At 35.0% G+C, this 22,961-nt stretch overlaps 1 protein-coding gene across 7 annotated transcripts in view; it reads right to left on the bottom strand.

Moving 5' to 3' along the window:
- The window catches only part of sick (sickie), a 417,791-nt gene that overhangs the window by 161,294 nt on the left and 233,536 nt on the right, over positions 1-22,961 (bottom strand). Inside the window, exons 1-2 of one of the 7 annotated variants that reach the window (XM_070107206.1) lie at positions 18,606-19,164; positions 160-685 (exon numbers count right to left, since the gene is read on the bottom strand). The exons of 4 other annotated variants lie outside the window; for them this stretch is intronic. In XM_070107206.1, coding sequence (XP_069963307.1) covers positions 160-251 — 92 coding nt within the window. In that variant the 5' untranslated portion in view covers positions 252-685; positions 18,606-19,164. Of the gene's footprint in view, positions 1-159; positions 732-18,605; positions 19,165-22,961 lie in introns of those variants that run through there. 2 more of the 7 variants (XM_070107212.1, XM_070107207.1) reach the window with 2 other exon arrangements.

Here is a 22,961-nt window from a genome sequence, read left to right as displayed (position 1 = left end):
CGTGCGTCTCCCCCACCGATTTTCATTGATATTACTTTGGCATAACATCTAACAAAATATTTAGTCACATTATGAATATTCAGCAGTTTTCGCGGCATAATTTTATCTATGCTTTATGTGTTGTTGTTTTCGTTGCTTGCGCGAGCACCGAGTACCTACCTTCTGACATCCGGCGAGTTGGGCAGACTGCGACACTTGCGACTACTCTTGCTGCTGCTGCCATGGCCATGCGATGACGATGAGTTGCCCATGTTGTTGTCGGTGGCAACAAAAACATTTACGTTTTATTTTTATTTTGGTGTTGCTGAGAGAGCACGTGTTTTTTGTGCGGTATTTAGTTGTTCTCCTTTTTTTTGATTAGAATTTACATTTTCTTTCCTCTTTTTTTGGGTTTTTTTTTTTTGGTTTTCAGAACACAAAACTATATTTTTAGTTGTTTTTTTTTATATCAAACGATGTGTAAAGAATTATTTGGCATATTTTTGGTTGCTGTGGTTTATATCTTCTTGATTGTCGAAAAATAATTTTGGCACTTTTGGAACACACTTACATTTTCTTTGCATATGTGTAAGTTATTTGATTTATTACTTTATACATTTTTGCTTGAAACCGTTGAGTTTAGTTTGAAATCACAAATTTTATATCACTTCCTGTGCTGTTATGTAATGTTTTCAACTTGGTATGCCTGATATTTTGAGACAAGGTATATAACAGCTGCATAATTTGAATATTTTTAAGTTAAAAACTGTAATTTTAAATACAAAATTAAATGTGAAACCAAAAAAATTTTTTTTTTTTTTAAATTAAGAATTGAAAGAAGTATTTTTTTAAATTAAAAGTTAAAAAAAACATTTTTTTTAATTTAAATTATTTTTTTTTAAATATTTTTTTTTAATTAAATTATTTTTTTTACGACTTCATTAAGAAAAAAAAGTATATATAACTGTTTATTGCCAAATAAACAAAAATTGCAATGGAAATTTGAGCTTATAATCATATTTTGAAAAAAAAAGTCAGGTTAGATTACGTTTTGGTGTTAAAAACGAGTATTGTATCCCTAAACCTCCACTCTTATTCTTGTAACTTTTAATAAATGTATGTGAAAAAATTCAATATTTATATTATATATAATTTTGGAAAGGACCACCGAGTTTTATTTAGAAAAATCACATAACTGAGCTCCCGACAGTGTCAAACGAACGAGGTTGAAAGTTGACTGCTTCAACAACTGACGCCCTGTAGCCAGAAAGGTTATGAATACAAAGAAAAAAAACCCAAAAAAAAAATTAAAACACTTTAATTAGCCTCGATAATACTTTTTTTCGAGATATAACAACTCATAGTAATAAAAATAAGCAAAGAAATTTATAGCAATTGAATATAAATCACTTTATTATTGCTTTAATCTCCGAAATTTCATGCATATCATATAATATTTGTCAAGCACTTCACAGGTTTATTTGTGGCAACATAGCTTTCACTGAATATGGTTGCCAACCTTAAGGCAAACAATCAACAAAACCTAATCAAACAAAAAATGTCAACTGTCTGGATCATACAAGCGAAACTGAGCCACAAACGAAACCACGTGCTTAGATACAAGTACATAGGTATATACCAGTATGCCTTTGAAAGTAGTTGCCGAACACAATAGGTTGCCTTCGGTCATAACCAAACAAAAGGTAAAAAGCATGCAGGCACAGAAAAATCCTACAAACAATGCACACAACATTCGAATAGACAATAGTCCTCTACAGTTAAGCCACAAAACTTCAACGAAATGACCAAATGTCTAAGCTCAAAAGCCTGCCACACATTTGTGTGCTTTTGGCCTTTATTAGCTCATAATGCAATTAAGCTAACAGATTTCCAACTTCCGTCATGAGTAGGGTAAATAAAAAGCAGACTGTGCGTAAATAAGCAAAATAATCAAAAGAGAATCAGGCGAAGGGAGTAGTACTCGTAACAAGCAGGAGAGAGGGCGATTAAAAATGCTGGAGGATATATGATGGCGCTTGAAATATGAGAATGATCGAATGATGTGTACTATTACACTGAAGTTGGCTAATAAACAAAAATGTCATGAAGCAAATGGGGGAATTTAGTAAATATGTGTGTGCTGAAGTGAGGTTATGTAATGAAGGGGAGTAATCTAAGTGGGAATGTAATACAAATGGGGTAAAATTTGTTTATGTGAAGTGGGGTCAGAATTGAGTTGATAATTAATTTAATGTTGCAACTTGAATTCAAGCACTTTTTGAGGTAAAACTGGAATGTCAAAGTGCGAAGGTCACAGGAGTTTCAAGAAGGATTGGCATTTTTCATGTCGCACTACCAACAATATATATGAGAATTTTAATTAAATTTCGTCCAATAAAAATTAAAATCAAGATTTTCAAAAATGTCAATACTACCAACCATCAAGCACTGAGAAAGTTGTAAGAATAATTGTAAGGCCTGAGCAGCAGCAACATACACAGCATGCTTTTGACAAGTGACAAGTGTCAGTAAACAAATTTGCTTGCTGCAGAATGGAATACAGTAGAAAAAGGAAAAGAAGAAATCAATAACTCACAGCACTTCTTACATATATATTTATAGGCTTATGTTTCATGCTGTAAATTGATACAGCGCAAAATACACAGCTTCCGCAAGACTTCTTGCAATCGAACAGTCGCTTATTTGTGCGGGTGTATGCGTGTTGGTGTCGGAGGGTGGCTTGAAATTGCGTGTAAATAATTTACGCGCGTGTCTGACACGTGATGCAACAGCCATTTTGGATTTGCAGTTGCATGCGCCTGACTGCAGTCACTGCCACACGCACACCCACACACATTACGAGCTGTGAATTAACGGCGGCGCAGTGTTTTCGGGAGTTTCATGCGTGATTTCGGAAACATCAATTTCACTTCGAGTGGCTGCTAAATGTCAAAGCAATCGGTATTACGCATGGTAGTTGTTGTTGCACTTATTTATTTTTCGCCTTTATTGGCAGGTGAAGAGGGTGCGAATTTATTGGGTTAATCAATTTGTCGTAAAAATTAATGAGAGTGGATTCGGCGCTTTTTCTATGAAGAAGTGGATAACTTAAGTTGGTACGAAAGATGCTGTGAGGAGTTGCCAGTTATTTATAAATGATTATGTGCCTAAGTATGTATAACATTATTTATGGGCCGGAAATCGCAAGTAAATGTATTTGAATATAATAATATGAATGTTACTGCTGGGACAAACCACTTTAACGAATGCCCAGAAATTGTCTAGTACATCAATAACTGATATGTGGTAAGTGTGTCTGTAAGTAAGTCAGTGGTTGAAAGCAAAAGGTAGACGGATGCAGAAAAAATGTGAACATATTTTTTTTTTTTTTTTTTGAGAAAATGTTTGGAGAGCTTTTGCGAAAATTACGTAAAATTTGTTTTGAATTATGGGCTAATTTCAATGATTTACAAGCCCTCTAGTGTGCTGTAAATAATAACGGCTTGGGTTGGGGGTAGGAAGCCGTGAGTAATTGCTGTTATTTGGAGGTTAAGTTTTTAGTTAAAGAAATGTTATAAAAGATAATTTGTGTCTGTAGAAGTATAGCAGAACTCAACCACACCACTGGGAGAAATAAAAAAAAGAAATAATTGTTCGAAATCAAAAAAAAAAAAGTCATAAATAAATCAAATATTAATGCCTTTAGAATTTTATTAAAACGGTATTTCCAAAAGGTCAATATAATATTAAAATTTCGACATGTGAATAAAAGGGTGTGTCAATCTTAGGCAACGTTTTTTGTTGCTGAGCTACAAACAGTAACTTTAATTTTTGAATGCTCTAATAAATTTTTTCATAAAAATATGAAAAATAATTTCCATGAAAAACATTTTGCCAAAAATGACACACTTTAATGAATAAGTCGATCTCTTAAATACTTAATTGAGTTATTAAGCGTTTAAATAAAGTTTTCAGGAGAAAATTTTTTTCTAAAATACTATTGTGTGAGCGGCCATGTAAGAATTCTTATTACAGATAAAAAAACTTCCACTGTTGAAGAAGTTTATAAGGTAAGGCGACAAAATCTAGGCAAACACTTTCAAAGTCGAAAAAAATTTCATTACAATGGTTCATGTTGGTCACCATCAGAGTACTGAAATGGTTTGATGGGTAGTCTCCTGCAAAAGCGTTTCACCACTTTACTTCTATTAAAGAAGGATTAAAACTGGGCAAAAGTGTGCCATCAAGCTGTTTTAGAAGGCGTGTTAAAGCAGTTAAGCAATAATCTCTTCGTTGGAGAGCATTGAAATTTCAGCAAGATTCTGCTCCAGCACACAAGGCACATATCTCCCAGCAGTGGTTTAAAACCAATTTTGGTCTGGTTTATTAGCAGCTGCAGATAATTGGCCATCTGTCAGTTCAAATAAGAATCCATTGGATTACGATTTGCTGTCAGAGTTGGTGAACATGGCATGGTCGAATATACCATAGAAATTTGGAGAGTGTCAAAAAATCTTTAGTTCGAGCAACGTCGTCAAAGCCAATAGAAACGGTGCCTTCTGCTAACATACGATTAATTATCAGTGGTCGAATCTTAGAGGGCTTCTATGAAAGCAAAAGGTGATTATTTCGAATTAAATTTAGTGCATATTATAATACAAATAATCACCATATTTTGTTTACTGTCTCACCAGCCGAAATCCGTATAGACAAATTGATTGTCAGTAATTTTGATTAAGACTTTTGCTTTGAAGTATGTTTTAAAACACACAAACCAACAAAAAAAATTTACACAAAAATCGTTTTTGACGCATGTATTGATTTCTTAATTTCTTGTCATTTCTGACAGCTGACATACGAAATGTCATTTTGCAGCGGCAATGCTAGGAACAAGCTCAAACGTCGAACTAAGCAACTTCGTGCGCCATGCACAGCTGCAGTGATTTTGGACGTTTCTTGCATATTCCACACACGCACACAAAAGTCAGCTGCGCTTCGATGGCAATCAAATAAATTGTGGCAAATTTGTGCAGGCAACCACAGCAGACTGTCACAGTGAGCAAAACAAATACAAAGTGGGGGAATAACAAGGAGAAATAAGTGATTGTCAGCAAAACATGAGTTGCAAGAAATTTATATGCCTCTTAACCACAACTGCATAATAATGAATAGGTAATATGCGAAAAGAAGGTACACGTTGCGAGCAATGCAATGGCCAAGCAGCAGCAGCAGCAACAACAAAAACAATATGCAACCAAAAGCAGCAGCGCAAAGCAAGCAAGTGATTGCGGCAATTACAGGCGTCAAGCTGACGCGCAACAACAAGCAGAATTATATATGTAGGTAAAAGATGTAAATTAATAAAGTGCATATTCATGCAAACACACACATACATACATACATGTGTAAGCGCTGTAAAGTGCTCTGGCTGCGGGCAAAGTAGCTAGATAAATCGCTGTGATTTTATTTAATTTATTTTGTACTATTTAATTGTAGCGACACACGTTTGCATGTCGCATGCATCATCTTGCTGGCCGTGGCGACAATGTTGCATGCACATACATTGAAGAAAAGCATGTTGAACACTATGTTGCAGCATGTAGTGGCGCATGTGTTTGCATGTGCACACTTCGGCATCCTTTCATCGCAATTTATTTACATGAAACTAAAAAAATTCAAATAATTTTGTTGAACATGCAAAATATTGTTGTGCAACAACAATAATTATGAGTATTGCAGGCATGTGGCATATGCAAGTTGCATGCAAAATGCGGTATGTGTAACGAATTTGGTTAAACAAAAATTGTAAACACGCAATTATTTGGCAAAACAAAGGTTAATTGCTTATGGAGTCGTGGAAAATTGCTGCTCATGCCACGGTTAAATCTAAAAAGTTGAAGATTTTCGATTTGAAAATTCAAAAATTAATTGAAAAGGGTTTATGTGCATTTATACATAAGAGCAAGTGTGAATGCAAGTGAAAGTGCAAATCGAAAAGGTTAGAAAAAATTAAGAAAAACGATATCAATAATATCCTTGACAGGTGAAAGATATTTTTTCTTTATTTTGATCATCAGTTTATATGGCAGCTATATGCTATATTTATATGATGGCACAGCATTGCCTTGTAAAATAATCAGTGCCAAATTTCGTGAAGATATCTTATGAGATAAAAGTATTTTCCATACAAGAACTTGATTATTATTATGGGTATATTTGTATAGCAGCTATATGCTATAGAGGTCTAATTTGAACACTTTGTTCGGAGATTGTATCGTTGCCTTAGATAATAATACATGCCAAGTTTCCGGAAGACATCTCGTTAAATAAAAAAGTTTTCATTATAAGGACCAATCCGAATTGGGTGAGTTTGTATAGCAGCTATATGCTATAGTTATCCGATATCGGTGGATCTGGAAAATTAGTAAGTTCTAGGAGAGAAAAAAAACATGTGCAAAATTTCAGAACAACATCTTAAAAGCTGAGGAACTAGTTCGCGTAAATACAGACGAAGAGACAGACGAATATGAATAAGTCGAATCAGTTCGCCACGCTAATCATTTGTTTATATATATGTTTATACCTTGTAGGGCTTCCAGCATTTGTAACACCCAAACTTCATGGTATAAATTTACTATTTAAGTTATAAATAGAAAATAAAATTAAATATTTTAATTTGTAAAAAAAATAAAATCAATAATTTTTTTTTTAAATCATACAAAAGTTTGACTGAAATGAAAACTAAAAAAATATGTAAAACTAAATAAAATTTAAATTAAATCAAATAAAATTATACATAAAAAATTTTAAATTTTTTTTTGAGATTTATATTATGATATTTTTTTAAAATCATAAAAAAGTTTGACTGAAAAGAAAATAAAAAAATAAATAAAACTAAATAAACTTTAAATAAAATCAAATAAAATTATACATAAAATATTTTACATGTTTTTTATAGATTTATTGCTTTCAGATCCAAACGTATCCAGCTCATTTATTCTCAATCTACTTGGAATAAGTTTTTTTTTACTTAGCCCTTAAGCCTTCTAGTTGCACCCGCAAACTTTTAAATTCCACTCAACGCCCACAACATTGTCCCCACGTCAATAACGAAGACTGTCAATGTTGCACACATACAATCACATATCACTAATTTATACGATCTATTTTAAATGCGTTTTATCACAATTTTATTACTTTTATACTCAACGGCTAAACTTACAGAACAGCTGTTTGTTGGTAGCACTAACCAAAACCACATCAGCACCACCACCGGCGAACATCATCAACCAGACTGTGCGACGCATTAAGTATTTTACTCATACCTAAGCGCTGCGAAAATCCTGCTAATCGCAAAAGTTGTGAAAAATCACGTTTCAAATACATTAGAATGCAAGCAAGCACATACAAGACTTTATATATGTGCATACATACAAACACACAGATGTATTTATCGTAGATATCTATAAATGAATTTCAGAAAGCATGGCATGAGAAGCATATCATGGTTGCATTTGCCCTTTATTGGAACTTAATGTGAGTGCTTCAGCTACACGGTGAGAAATTGTTTCCATATTTTATACGAAAAGGTGAACAAGATGCAGTTAGACAATTTGTTGGATTTAAAATTATACCAAGTGGTGATATGTGAAATATTAGATTGAAAACGTGAAAGTATAACAATGCTTGTCTACGTGTTTGACAATTATATACACTTGCAAGTTAGAAAAAACGTATTTTTTGTGAATTTCTTAGATTCCCTAGGAGATCTCTAGGAGGACCTCCGAAAAAACGTGACTGGTAGTGAGGAAGATTTTTTGCTTAAAATTTTCTCAAATCATAAAACCAAATTTTGATTTTTGACAAAATAGAGGCTTCGCAAAAAAAAGTGTTTTTTGTTAAAAAATTCACACTTCTAAGTGACTTAAAAAATCGAAACTATTATCAAAATACTTATTCTTTCGATCATTTTCTGAAAAATATATCCAAGAAGGTCATGTGTTTCAAGTCAATCGGACCAGCTGTTTCGGAGAAATCCTCTTCAAGGAGAAAAACGCGTTTAAAGGTTTGAGAATCGATTACACTAAGTCAAAAGTTCTAACAAATATTAGTGTATATCTCCGAAACTATTTGCCGAATTAACTTTTTTTTCAGAGAATATTGTCAAATAAAAAAGCGATTTTTGAAACTCCCAAGTGGATTACCCATTAAAAGTTAAGGCATCACTGAAAGGATTCAGCAGTTATCAGCTAGTTTGCTAACGTGACATTGAGATTTGGATATGAATTTTATAAAAAAAAAAATTATTTTGCATTATAAAAACCTTTTGGAAAATTTGGAAATTTCATATTTATAATGATACTTCTTTTGCTAGATAAAACATTTAATTCAAGGAAATTATAAATCAGACCATATTGTGAAATCAAAATACTCATATGCAATTGAAATAGTAAAAAATTATAAGTTTTACTTTTTTGTGAAGTCATGATCCGCATGTCTACTTCAAACCATACATTTTTCTCAGTGTAGCAGAACATGACGCCTTTATCAGCTGCCGGAATAGTTTAAATGAAAAGCAGACCACAACGATTAGTGCAACATTAAGCCACATTTTACCGCCCCCCTGTTGGCAAAGAGTCAATGGGTCTTTCGAAGAACCACTGCGTTGCCCACAAAAAAGGCGTTATGCGCAAAATTTGTGCGATCGATATGGTGGAAAATTGAAATTTAGTCACGTACGCATGCTTAGCGAACTGCAAGTTACTTAAGTGAAAACTGAAGTAAAGTAAAGAAATTCAAATGGCAGCACACCAAAAGAGGGTTTAAGCTGGCAATAAATGGAGCTGCCACACTGAGCTGATATACATATCTCAGTAGTGTGGAGTGAAAAAAAGGGACAAACACTCAAACCAAAAATGGGCGAAATGTGCTGTAGAGTAAATTAGAATAAGGTATTATGACCAAAACGGTGAAGACGTTCGCCAAAGGAAGGCAGTCGGCGATAAGCGGGCAAACACAGCAATTGCTGGTGATGGCAATGATTGCTTAATTTATGCAGGACTCACACACATATGACATTGCATTGTACCCCGCTCACTTTTCGCACGCTACTGCTTTTACCAACTGATTGTTCAACGAACCCTGTTTGTGGTTGCTTATCGTGAAAGGGTTCTGCGGCTTGTGGCACAACAAAAAGAATTAAAATAACGCAGCAGTAAGACGCGTGCGGCCAACAAAGTATCAGAAAACACATAAATTTCCAAAAGTCAGCCAAGCAAGCGCATGCAGTTTAGTGCCCTACGCTTTTTGGTCGGCTAGCCGCAGTGGCGCTGCAGCCGTTTAACGGCAGGAAATTGCAGGCACGCGTCCACAGACGTCTTTTACCAAAAATCTTTCACGCATAATTATATGACAGTGTGTTGTTGTTGTGCATTTAAATTTTTACGAATCTGCTTGCAGTTGGCGTATGACCTTTTTAGTCAATGTCTTCCTACATTTCGATTTTAAAGCTATTTTTCATTGTTGTCGTTTTTGTTGTTGGTGTTTAAATATTGTTTACGGTTATTTTGTAGCGTACTAAAATTGTCTGCAGAAAGGAAAGAGGAAACAATTAACGTTGTTGGTGTCATTTGAACGTGTTTTGACAGTTCAACGGGAATGCAAGTGCCCAAAACGGGAAGCGAATAGAGCAGAGGACATAAATAAATATTTTATATCACCAAATTAGGCTTCAGCGCATATTTAGCTGGAGAAAAGTTAAGTGACGTGACCATAATAAATAGTTGACGAGTTCCTAGAACACCTTTGGTCGATTTATATTATTGGGAAAAAATGTCGGAAAATTGTTTAAAATTCGTTGGTTGTTTTTCAAAATTACAAAGAATACGTTTGAATAAAAATTGATCAAATTTATCAAATTTTGTTTAAAAGATAACGACTAATTTGCTTTGTTTAAAATATGGTGCTTTTTTTTGCAAATTTTATTTCATTTTGTCAGAAATATTAAAATTGCAAATCTATCTTAAAAATTCGAACTGCTCTTAGAGAAACGTGAAGACATATATCATTAAATAAATACATTAAAAATGTCACAATTTCGACTAAAAGTTTCTGTCAAAAAACTGACACATATTTGACAAAGCGAATTTGGTTCAAGACTAAAAAGCATAACCGGGCCACTCAAATTACTCGCTAAACTTTTAATTAGACATTGAACAAGGTATATGAAATTTATAACAATATTTGTAGCATCCAGAAGGAAACGTTGGCGACCCTAAAAGCTATATACACATGTATATAAATGACAGCGTGATGAGCTGCGTCGATTTAGCCAATCCGTCTGTTTGTCCACCAGTATATACGCGAGCTAATCTCTCAGTTTTTGAGGTATATATCGGAAATGTTGCATACATCATTTTTTCGTTAAGGAGCTACTCATTTGTCGGAACCGACGACATCGGATAACTATAGCATATAGCTGTCATATAAACTGAGCGATCGGAAACAAGTGCTTGCATGGAAAACTTTTTTATTTGACAAGATATCTAAAAGAAATTTGATATAGATTATTATCCAAAACATCACTACAATTTCCGAATATATAGGCTAAGAATGGACCACTATAGCACTGTCATATAAATTGGCCAATCAAAATTAAGATAAAATCATTTTATACCATCGTTTATACTATTAAAAATGTATTTGTGAAGGGTATTACAGTTCCGGTGCCGAAGTTAACGATTTTTCTTGTCTTTTAAATTTTTTAACTCTTTCGAATTCGCCGCAAAACTGTGTTAAATTCTTTTCACTTCTTCATTTTACGTCATTAAATTGCCATTCGAAGAAGCCGAGAAACGCAAAACGATTGATTTCCAATTTTGATAAAGCGCAAACTTAAACTGTGTCACTACAGAATACCGTTTACGTCACTTGTTACTGTTTTTATTTTGCTGTTGTACCAAAATTTTTTCCCATCAAATGGCAGAGCGAAGCATTGCTGTGACATTTATCTTGTGCCGGTTCGTCGTTGGTTGGCTGGTGTAATTTTTAGTACCTTTTTTTAGCGACATTAAATGTCACTGCTGAGTGAACCGAAAAGCCAACAAAAAGAGGACTGTTAGGTAGACGGAGCAACTGACAAATTACCGATTAACTTTGACATATAAAACAATCGCATGACATTGCGTCTGTTGCCGTTAGCAATTTCTTTCGCTATTGTTGGTTCTTAAAGTTTATGGCTTTCCCGGCTTGAAAGGCATCAAAATATAAGGAAGCGAATGTGCCAATACTGCTTTATATTTGAAGTATAATTTTTGGTGTGCGTCTCCTTCTTTACCTTGCATTTTAAGCATTCTCTAAGATTGGCTGCTTTGACAGCTGTCAAACGGTGTGCATTTCAGATAAAAGGCGCGTGACAAAATTTTGCGATTTTTCGTTGGAGAAGGAATTATTTGAAGAATTTTTTATTGAAGTCAAATATTATGTTTAATTCAAGTTAAATTTTATTTAAATGATTTTTTTTAGTGTTAAAAATAATGGGCTTCATTTTATTCTTTTAATTTTTAAATGTTGAAAATAATTTGCTTTAAATTTAACTGTAGGCTTGGCTCAATGTATAATTATTAGCTTTGTTTTTTTCTCAAAACTTTTATGACTAATTTTAAAGATACAAAAAAAAATTTAATTCATATTAATTATTTTTAATTTAATATATTTTTTCTAGCGTCTGTAAAGCAGCAGCAGCTGTATTAAGAACTCATCCATCCACCACTCATCAGACACATTAAAATTATGAAGTGCAGCAATAAAAAAATACATAACAACTGCTCAACTCCCTGGAGCTAGTGCTGCCCTCGCATACTGTCAGTAACAACAATAAAAACCATCAACAGTCAGTGTCATCTCTTGCCATAATATCAATAAAGCGTGAAGCTCATTTACTGCCCACACACACACAAGCACATACACAAAGTAGAGAAGAGCTGTCATTAGCTGGCAAGTGTGCTACTGGCATTGCTGCTGTTGCTGTCGTGCTTACGTACGTTTAGTCCACAGTATATATTAGTTTACGTTTTATTATAGCGCACATTTGTTTTTGTTTGATCTGTTTTGAACTTTTATTCGTAGTATATCTGTTTTTGCCTTTCAGCCGATCTGGAAACGTAAAACAAGTTTATGCTTATCGCATATTTCCGCTGCAACGCACTCAAGCGTGCAAATGTTGTTAGAATAGCAAAACAAAAAAAAAAAAAAAAAAAAAATAACAAAAACAAAGCATATGAAAACAAAAAAAAAAACTTCGATTGCTACAAAAACAAATTCAGTAAATCAAAACTTCGGTAGAACAACAATAATATTAGTTTATGGAAGCGAAAACTTTGCAACAGATGCGGGCATTAGCTAAGCATACACTGCGAAAAAATATTTCTGAAATTGATTTAGTATGTTCTATACTCAGTTACTACTACTTTCTACTTTTCGAGACTTCAGAACCATAACAAGTGCGTTTTTAAGAGACCTTACAAATATATCATACATGGATAGAGAAACAAGAGAACATCACCCCAAAAACGTTCAAAAAAAAAAACTTCGAAATACTTTTAGTCCTTATTTAATATTCTAAGCTGAATTTTTGTATAAATTGTCTAAAGTGCCCTATGAGGGTGACGACGCGACGAACGGATGCAATTATTTTGAATATTTGACAGTTTTTCTAGTCCAATCTTCCCATTTATGAGAAGTGTAATTCTTTAGATTTGGGTATCAAAACATTGCTGTACAGTCGGACGTTATATGTGTAACCAAAAACTAATTCAGAACCTAGCTTTTATATCAAAGTAATGATAATAATAAATAAGGAAGTGTTAAGTTCAGGTGTTGGCAATACTTTATATTAGTCTAGGGGAAGTATTTCCCTGTAGTAGTATTGTAGTCACGAGGATACAACACTGTTATTAGAGAGGTATTATTGCTGAATTTTATTAATATTTCTTACATATTTACCGATGATATATGGTATAAAGTTAACCGAAAGTTCGAAAATATTTATATTAGGTATATAGGGGTTAAGGGATGTATTGAGCCTACTTTTCCCATTTTTGGCACAAGGAGTGCTATCATCACAAAAATATTCTCCTCGAATTTCAATACCAGATCACAGATTGATCGATATGTGCGGTAATAAAAAACCAGCCACATGCACTGGAAACCAAATATTTGGTATATGGGTTCTTGAAACGTTATAGCCCCATTTCGACAACTTTTGGCCGTAAAATGAAATACCTTGAGGGCACTATTTGTGCAAAGTTTTATTTTGATAACTTAATTGATTTTTCAATTGTGAAAGAATCAGAAAAATTTAAAGGTTTGTCATATGAGAACCAGGCGTGTTTGTCACCGGATTTTTCTCATTTTTACACAGTATAATCTTACACACGAAGTTTGGAAATTGGTTAAGTAGTTGCTGAGATATAAGATTTCACATAAATGTGGGCAGTATCACACCTCGTATCCACATTTTTACACCCAAACCTACAGAGTCCTTCCCTACCAACTAGGTTGTGAAATTTACTGCTTGTGGCGCATTTTCAGCGAGTTATCGCACTTTTTGCAGTTTTCAATATAACCGTTATATGGGGAGTGGACGTGGTTATTGTCAGATTTTGCTCATTTTCACAGTGTATGAAGAAATGTTAAGTGGACTCCTTGTGAGCAAGTGTTCAGAATATATGTACCTATGTTAAACCTTCTAGGGAGAGGAATATGTCCACTTTTTAAAATTTTTACAGCGATCCCCGGCACTATTCTCTGTGGCAACATGTTGCGAAAGTATAAAAATTACAACAAAAAACAAACTATTGCGCACGAAGTGCATTTGATAATGATTATGCTATGTAAGATATTCAGCGATGATTTTTGTATCAACTAGTGGCTATCACATTACGTGCGCATACGTTTCTATATTTGTACATATATGAACTTGTACATATCTGATAGCGCATTCCAAACAATGATGCAAGTGAGAACTAGCACAACTGCAATAATAAAACCGACAAACGCGAATGCCACTTGATATTTATCAACACTTTGACAAGTGTTTCTTGACAATACAGTACCTGTCATTTATAATATAACATATAAATCAGCTAATGGTTGCGGTCATTTGTGAGTACTAATGAAAATAACTGTGAGAATTAAAAATAATTTAGAGTTTTATTTAATATTTAATTGCTTTAATTTCAAGCGTGTTATGAGAGAATTATAGCAAAAATTATTTATTAACGTAGCTAAATCTTACAGCTGTATTCTGTCAGAAAACCCTGTTACAAAGTCATGCAACTTATTAACAGCTGTTTCTCACTTCGTGCCTCTTTATTATGCCTTCACAATACATCATTGCCGCACAGCCACTTGAAAAGGTATTTACAAATTAAAATAGTATACAGCTAACTACCCAATTATTACCTAAACGAGTCAATTTAATGAGCCATAAACTCATAATTAAATCACCACTCATGAACCCACTGTTTTACATATCGCTTGCGACACATTTTGGCTGGCAGCAGGCAAAGGTGAGTATTGACTTTTGACACTTGAGCGCAGCTGTTTTTGACACCGGCGCTATTGTACGCTGATAGTATACAACAACACACGGTTGCGCAGCATTTTTTCAGCTGGTCTGCATTTAAACAATTTTATTACGTACTTCACACACTCCGCTCATTTAAAAAGGATTAAAAATTAAATAAATGAAAATATATATTGTAAACACACCTACCCATATACAAATTCATTCATATATGTCAATATGACATTTCATTTGTCTGCCAGACGTTGCTGTTGCTTTGGTATTTTGACAGCTTGCGATTGACAATTGCGATATCATACGATCCTATATGCACCATATACCGAGCGCCCGCTGCAAAGGAAGCGCACATATGTGAGCAAATGACAGCAGATAAGGGTGCAGCGAGCTAAAAAGGAAAGTCAGTTTGATTGATTCCCGTGTGGGCATATATATACTATGTATCTTCTACGGGTTTTATTTGTATTTAAAAAATGTTATGTGCCTTTTATTTAATTTTTTGTAGAGCTGTCAATATGTGCACTGAAGTTCATTGACACTGACTGGCAGTACCCACCGGCTCCAAAGAAGTTCATTGTCAAGATGAGCCAAATGTATTAATACTACATAATAATGTTCGATGTGTGAATGTGGCTGTATATTCAACAGAATATATTTGAATGTGTACGCTTCCAGTAGCAGTTTTGCTTTTCACGCTGTTGACATGACATTTGACAGCTCTGTCATTAGCCGAGAGGCTTAAGAAAATGTGTAGAAAGACAGCGAGGCAGATTAGCGTTAACAGTAGCAGAAATAAGAAGATACAATATTATGTTAGTGTTGGAAAAGGTTGCGAGAATTTGTCAAACAATGAAATGTCTTGTACTGCGATTATTGGAAGTCAGTCACTTATGATCCCTACCATCAACAAGGGTTAAGCTTATTGGCAAATGTTGGTTTGTTGGACATATTTGAGTAGTTTTTGTTGTCGTGCCTTTATTCAAATGAAATCAAGGGTTGAACTTTTCAACAATTGGAAAATGCTTAATACTCGTTAGTGATAAGAAGGCTAAGGGGAGTGAGTTTTGACAAAAATTAGTCGTCAAACTAATCGCTGATAAATCCAATGCACTTCAATGCGAAATATTTACATACAAAATGTATATATTTCCCTATATATGTACATACATACAAATATTTCAACACTTGAATGAATTTAACTTTACAACAGTTTAACTTTTTCCACTCCACAAAATTGCGGAAAGTTTCCCAAGCATTTTTCACTACAACAACAAACTGCTTTTCGGTACAGTGGAAGTACTTGAAGTTGGCTGGAGTTACTACAGAGAAGTGTGCTTCTATAGCAATTCATATGACTTTGTAGCTGTACAAATATATGTACGTCTGCATGTCAATATGTAAGCTTGAACTCCTTTCAAGTGCGCTTTTGTGCGCGCAAATTGGAAAAACCACACAATATTTATATGGTTTTAAAAAAAGGGGGAAATTTATGGTGCTGAGAATGTGCTAAAGTACACAGACAGTGGAAATTGTTATTCGAAAAGTGGAAAAGGATGTTCGCGAACCGAAAACTACATGCTTACAAGTCAAATGAAGATTAATTAAAGCCACGCGGAGTCTTAAAGAAGATAATTAAAAGCATACCGTAGACTGCACAAATTAGCGCTGTTGTTGCAGTCGATGTGGTTATCGGTAATGAGGTTGGTGACAATGCGCTATCAAAGTTGAAAAGGGTTAATCAGCGTGAAAATGTCTGAAGTTGTAATTTGTGGGGTGGTGGGAAAGTGGAAAATTGCTCGGCAGGGAATTTAGTTTTCAAAGGGTCATAAGCCGTGCTATGGTAAAAATATGATATTTTAATTATTTTCGTATTATTATTGTTTAATATTTATATAAAAACATAACTTTAATTAATGAAACTATTATTTTATTTACTTTTGAGGTTAGAATGTAAAATATGTTATAGGAAAATTTGATGTTAAGAGCTACGAAAATTTATTAGTTCTTAACTGGTTGTGATGAAAAATCAACTATAATAATATTAAATGCAAAAAAACATATCATATATATCAAAAATATCTTCACAAACAATTTTTCCTTACTCTCAACAATTTTTTTTCGCGATAGTAAAGTTTTTCAAGCTGCAGACTACCTTCACGAGCGTTTTAAACTCTCCTCTCGCCCTCATTTTAGTCTGTCTGCGACCATTTTCTTATCAAGAATAACCATTTTTACAACAACAAAAAATTTGATCATAAATTTTGAAACCTTGCCAGCTGAAAATTTTTGAAAGCCATACCGTAAACGCACACATGCATTAATTTATATAAGCGTATATTTGAGGTTATGCTCGTATGCGTGCTCCATACACGCACATTTTATGCGGTGTATGCTTGCAGCTCGTAAATTAGCGCTTATCTCAAGCACATTTGTCTGCCCGCTGACCCGACTGCGTGTGGTCACTAAGGGCGCCCATTGGCGCTTTATCCTTTGGCGACAATTTACCGTTATTGCGTTAAGCTGCATGATTTACATATTTAGGTATAAAACGATTTTTTGTGGTAAGAGAGGTAATTACGGGAGAGCTGTTAGTGTATGACATCATCAGACACTTGAATTGGTCAGATCAATCAGATCATTAGCGATAAAAAATTTGTTGAATTTGTCTGTCTGTATCGTACAAACGAAATATAGGCTTTTGTCTGTTAAAACATTTAAAAGTTAGTTCATTAAAGAGTTTTGTTCAAAAGCTGCGCTCGTCTTAGTAGAATAGGTAGTAGAGATTTTCAAGGAGGTTTTCAGCAAAACAGTACAAAAAATTATAAAGGGACAGAACCAGAGATAATTAATAAACTCGTTGATAACATAAAGCAGTAGGTCCAAAGAAAAACAGACTGAGTTTCTAAGAATATTGGCTGCTGAAAGTGCGTACGAAACTGTGTATAAACACAGTTCTTAATACTGGACCGTATCCATCTTAATACTGGACCATTGAGGTAGTAACGAAAAAATATATGTCTAGGTTAGGCCAAACGTTCTTCAAAGATTTTACAATCGCACTACAAAATAAAATAAAATAAAAATAGCAATAAGAGTATTTTTTATTCTATTGTGTATAGTCTATAACCATATTCGTGCGGTTTGCGAAAAGATGGCGTAACTTGAAACGGAAGCATTACTAAGTAGAGTTTATCACCAAATACATGAAGAGCGCTTTACTTTTGGCAGCCTTTTCAAAGCTTCTAAAAGCAGTCGGATACATTCAAAGCATGAAATTGGATGCCAATTAACGACAAGAGACATTCAAAGATGATTTTGCATGTCAAAAGTGCTGTTTGAATGCTAAAAAAAAGAGGTTGTTTTTGCATCGGATTGTGACAGCTGATGAAAAATGGATTCATAACGACAACCCTAAATGCAAAAGTCATATGTGAAACATAGCCAAGTAGCCAAATTAAATACAAAATCGAATATTCATGACGCCAAGATAATGCTCTCTATTTGGTGGGATCATCGGTATATATGACTAGACACGAGGCAATCATTTTTTATAATGACAACGTTCGACCCCACGCGCAAGACCAGTTAAAAACTGTTTGGAAATCAGTGGCTGGGAAGTTTTGCCATACCAGCGTTATAGCCTAGATCTTGCTCCTTCTGATTACCTTTTGTTCTGCTCGACGCAGAACGCCTTCACTTAAATACGGTTCACATCAGAGCATGTTATCAAAGTATTTCATTCTTGGCGCAGTTCTTTTGGAATGGAATGAACAAATTGCCAGAAGGATGGGAAAATGTTATAATTTCAAATGGGCAAAACTTTAAATAATACTATTTTGAATAAATTCGGGTTATTTGAACGAATATAGTTATAGATCCAATATTTATTTATTAAGAAATCTATATATCGCGGTAAACATTAAATTTCTAATGCAAAATAAAATTTTGTTTTTGTTTTTTGAGTAATAACTAGCGGCAATCGAGTTGCCCAACCATATAAAAAAAATTTTTATTTGCTTTTATATTAATTCGATTAATTTACCAATAAAAATATTTTGTAAACAAAAAGCATTATTTATTATATGCACGAGACACATCAAAATGTAGGAGCGATATTTTATTTACTTGCACTGCATACCTAAATAATTCGATTCAGTCTAATTTAAAAACTTGTTTTTGACACTTTTTAAGTAAATTCAATTTTTATTATATTTTTAACATTCAACATATTTTTTATAAACTTCTAACTACTATCCGTATGTGTATAAATTTTCAGCACTACACGCTCTTATTAAATTTTCGCAACTAAACTTGTTGACAACACTTCACTGATAACTGATATCAAATCAATGTTTACTACTTTTAACACGAAATTGCATCAACAACACCGAAGCAAAATGAGCCGACACTCGTGTAAAACTGTTTCACGTAAAAATTGAATTTTCCACGAGACTCGTTCACTACACGGCGCGCTCAATACTTAAACGAAGCAAATAAACGTTCAACACGTTCAATGTCCGCGCGACGACTACGCCAAACAGATGCGAACATCAACAAAAAACTGTGCGACGCGAACAACTTGCACAAACAACCCGACAAAACGACTGAAGCCAAAACATGCACCAAGAAGTTAGACAAGCAGCCAGCCAGACTGCCATCCAGCAGCGCATAATACAAACAGCCTTCAACAACAACTGTGCGGGGTGGCTGACGGGTGGGCGAAATGAGAAAGGAGTCGCTGTGCTTGTAAGTAAATACAACAAAAATATATTTGTGCATATGGTGTGTGGCGGTGAAAATGTTAAAAATGAAGTTGCGTACAAATTGGTAAGGTTGCTCTGCAACTGTTGAGCGGAGAGACAGACATTCGCTCCGCAATTAACTTTTGTTTATAAGAGCGCGAGAGTGTAAAAGCGAATTGTATATCAATCGGTTTTTGTTTATTTGCTTGGCGCATGCGAGTTGCGTGCGTTTGTGTGGCCCTGGAAATAAAATAATCAAAACAGAAACTGACAGCCGGCTGCCAGAAAAACCGGTTCCCAAGCATAGACTACATTTGGTAGCGTTGAACGCGCTGAGCGATTAGAGTAGACTGCTGAGAGTAGAGAATTGGGGGGTTATGGAGCAAGCGCAAATGAGAGGGGACTTTGTGTTTAGTTGGAGCCTCGACATGTTGGATGTTGCATAGGATCAAAGCAAAATGTTTGTAAAAAAATTAAGCTGAATATTTTCTATTTTCTCTTTTAAATTTAGAATTATATGAATAATTTTCTGTCGGTTTAGGGAGGTATGTGCGCAGAAAAAGTTTTCATGTAGGGTTGCCATCATCGTTTTATTATACACGTATATAAAAAAGATTTTTTTGAGGTTCTAGATATATTTGTATTCTAAGAGTTTCTAATTTTCAAATTTTATCTTTATAAAATATTGTTTAAATCTTTTTATTAAATTTTAAATAAATTGTGTTTTTTTAGACGTATAATATAATAATATACAAATGTTATGGTTGAGAATTTAGCATTATTATAAAGATAAGGGTTTGCCATTATGTTTTAAAAATGAGATCGGGCCAATCACTGTCGCGACTGGCTGAAATAAATTCCAATCGAAAGGCAGCAATTTTTCAAGCATTACATTCGATCCTCGCATCGTTTGCGAGGCGAACCCTCAAGCACAGCAAACATAACATTACCATAAAATACGCATAACGCATATTTGAAGCACCCTTGAATTCCCAATAAGAATTCTTAAGTGCTGGGAATTCCTTGCAGAAGCAAGAAAATAGCGCTGTGCAAAACAGTAACGAAATGCGTCGCCGCACTCAGTCTCATGATTAACGCGCTGAAATGCTGAACACTCGAGCCACAGCCAACGTCAAGGCGCGTCAATGTGGCAATGCCGCAACGTCAGCTGCTCAAGTGGCATTGCATTGCGTATGCGGTTGTTTACCTTGCCTCCTCTCCAGGGAACACCAACTTACACATATACATAAGCATATATGAATATTATGCACGTTGCTGGCTTCAGCAACATCATTATCATCAATGCACACGCTGCAACGCATTTTGATGCAATTGCTCAACGCCAAAAAGGATTTTTCCACACCCGTTTATGCGCTATGCTGTGCTCTGCTGCTGCCGCATGTGTGTATGTAATGCATTTGTTGTGTCTCGCTGACTGACTGCAACACGCACGAGTTTGCGCGCCACATTTTGGAGTCTTTGCCCGCACATCGGCACATCGTACGCCGCAGCCTGCCGCGCGCCGCTTTCATTTGACTGACGTTTGAATTTTAAAAATAGCCGCGCATTTGATGTACGCGCACAAGTGGAAGCGTTAAATTTGTGTTCTCTTCCTATTTTCCGCATCTTTGCATGGAAGAGTTGCACAGCCGGTCCGTTGGACGTCTGCTGCGTTCAGGCAGAGGTTAATTTGCAACTACTTGGAGTTGTGATGTTTGCGGAAATGTTTGGAAAAATTAATTAGAATGTAGAAATGGAAAATATCTAAGTAGCAGAGACAGATGTACATGCAATTTGTATGCGTAAAAATAGACGCGCAACATAAGCAAGAATAGTTGCAAGTGTTGGATGCGTGGCTTCCTATGGTGAATTGCTAAATCTGTTAACCAGAATAGGTTTAAGATCTCAAATATTGCAAAATTCTCTCCCAAGATACTTTGAGACCACAAAACGGTCACTCAACGCCATGAACCCAACAAAGCAGGCTAACAAACGTCAAGTAACTTTTTTCAAACGTCAAGTCTTTCGTCATTTTTATAGCAATTATGCGACAATTAATAATAATTTGTTAATAGCAATAAATAACAACAATAAAAATAGCAATTTATTTATATAAGTAAGCAGCTAGGCTGTTGTATTGCGAATTGCGCTTGTGAGAAACCACAATGAAATTGTTTAATCATCGCATTTAATTTCTGCTAAATGCTTACTTCCACTGGACTCTGGCACGCCTAGACCGTCCGCCATTTGGCCATATATGGTCACTCGCTCACTTGCCCGTGATAATGAATTGCTCTTCAATTGCTCGCTAAACAAGCCATGTAATCCGCTTATGCCTCTACTTGTACTCAGCGCAGCGCGCCGTCTGCAGTTGGAGCGCGATTACCTCGTAGTGCAGTGAAAAGCACACGCGTCGCGTCGTGACTCCAAATGGAGCCACTTTACGGCTTGTAATTAATGCGATCACTTTGCTGGACAAATGACGCTAATAAGTGCGCTAGTGAGCCTTGTTTGGTATGTGAGCGCATGTGTTGCGGGCATAATTGTCCAATGTGTGCGGTACTGAGCTGTTCTCCACGCGTCTTTAACTTGGTTTCATGTCAAACCGGTTTTTTGCTGAATGACCTTCTAATGATTGGTTTGCACTTTTGTGGCGTTTGCGCGCTTGTTGACATATCCAAATATACTTGGAGCAGTAAATAAGTTCTCTTTGGAATCTAGGTTTGATAGAACTTAAAATTCTCATTGGATACGTTTACGGTTAATCAAAAAATTTGAACAATAGAAACAAGTTGGAAATTGCAGATTGCAAATGAATTTCAATAGAATATGAAATATTTAAAATGTTAGGTTCGGTAAGGTTTGGTCGTAGGCTTAATCCAAAATCAAAGGATCTCACTTGGACAGACATTCGTCCTTTGTGTTACCCAAAAACTTCTAAAAATAGATACTACAAATTTATTAAGGCGGTTAATATCAATCTTAGCCACTTCGTTAAGCCTGACCTGATGTTTCCACTCCGCCTTCCACCATACAGCTTTGACAAAGAGCGTGCGGCAAAATATTTTGCAGCACTGTGTGTGAACTATTGGACAGTGTCCAATCAGAACACCAACAATCGCGGTGAGATTGATTTTTCTAAGAGCAAGTAATTGGAAGGACCTCTTATGGTTCACTCTAGGCCAGAAGTTTGTTGTACAACGTTTGCTGAGCTCACTGGAGGTCTATAGGTTCAACGCCAGAACGCAAGATGCCATTCGCTTCCATTCAGATAAAATAAAAAGGGTGCCCTCCCAAGCAAGCTCATATGCTTTGCAGTTTCCCGAGATTCCGTTGTGATTGGGCACTTATACAAGTCTAATATGAAAGAATTTGAATAACGAATCTATTACACCTTAAAATTTAAATTGACGATTCCACTCAGGAACTTTATTATATTGTATTAATGAGGGTTCTAGAACTAATTGTCACCATTCGACTTGAGACTGCAGATAAGTGAATTTCTTCTTCTCAACTTGAAAATATTCGGTCAAGTCCAGGACTATGGCTAAGCTGCGCTGGAAATTAGAGTTTCAAAGGAACGAAGACTTGTTAAGGAGATCTAAAAAGGATTTCTTCAATGTAGTTGATCTCAAGAACAATTGATTTTCAGGAAA

The sequence above is a fragment of the Bactrocera oleae genome, chromosome 3 (assembly GCF_042242935.1).
Source record: "Bactrocera oleae isolate idBacOlea1 chromosome 3, idBacOlea1, whole genome shotgun sequence".
Classification (NCBI taxonomy): domain Eukaryota; kingdom Metazoa; phylum Arthropoda; class Insecta; order Diptera; family Tephritidae; genus Bactrocera; species Bactrocera oleae.
This window is presented reverse-complemented; position numbering and strand designations above follow the sequence as displayed.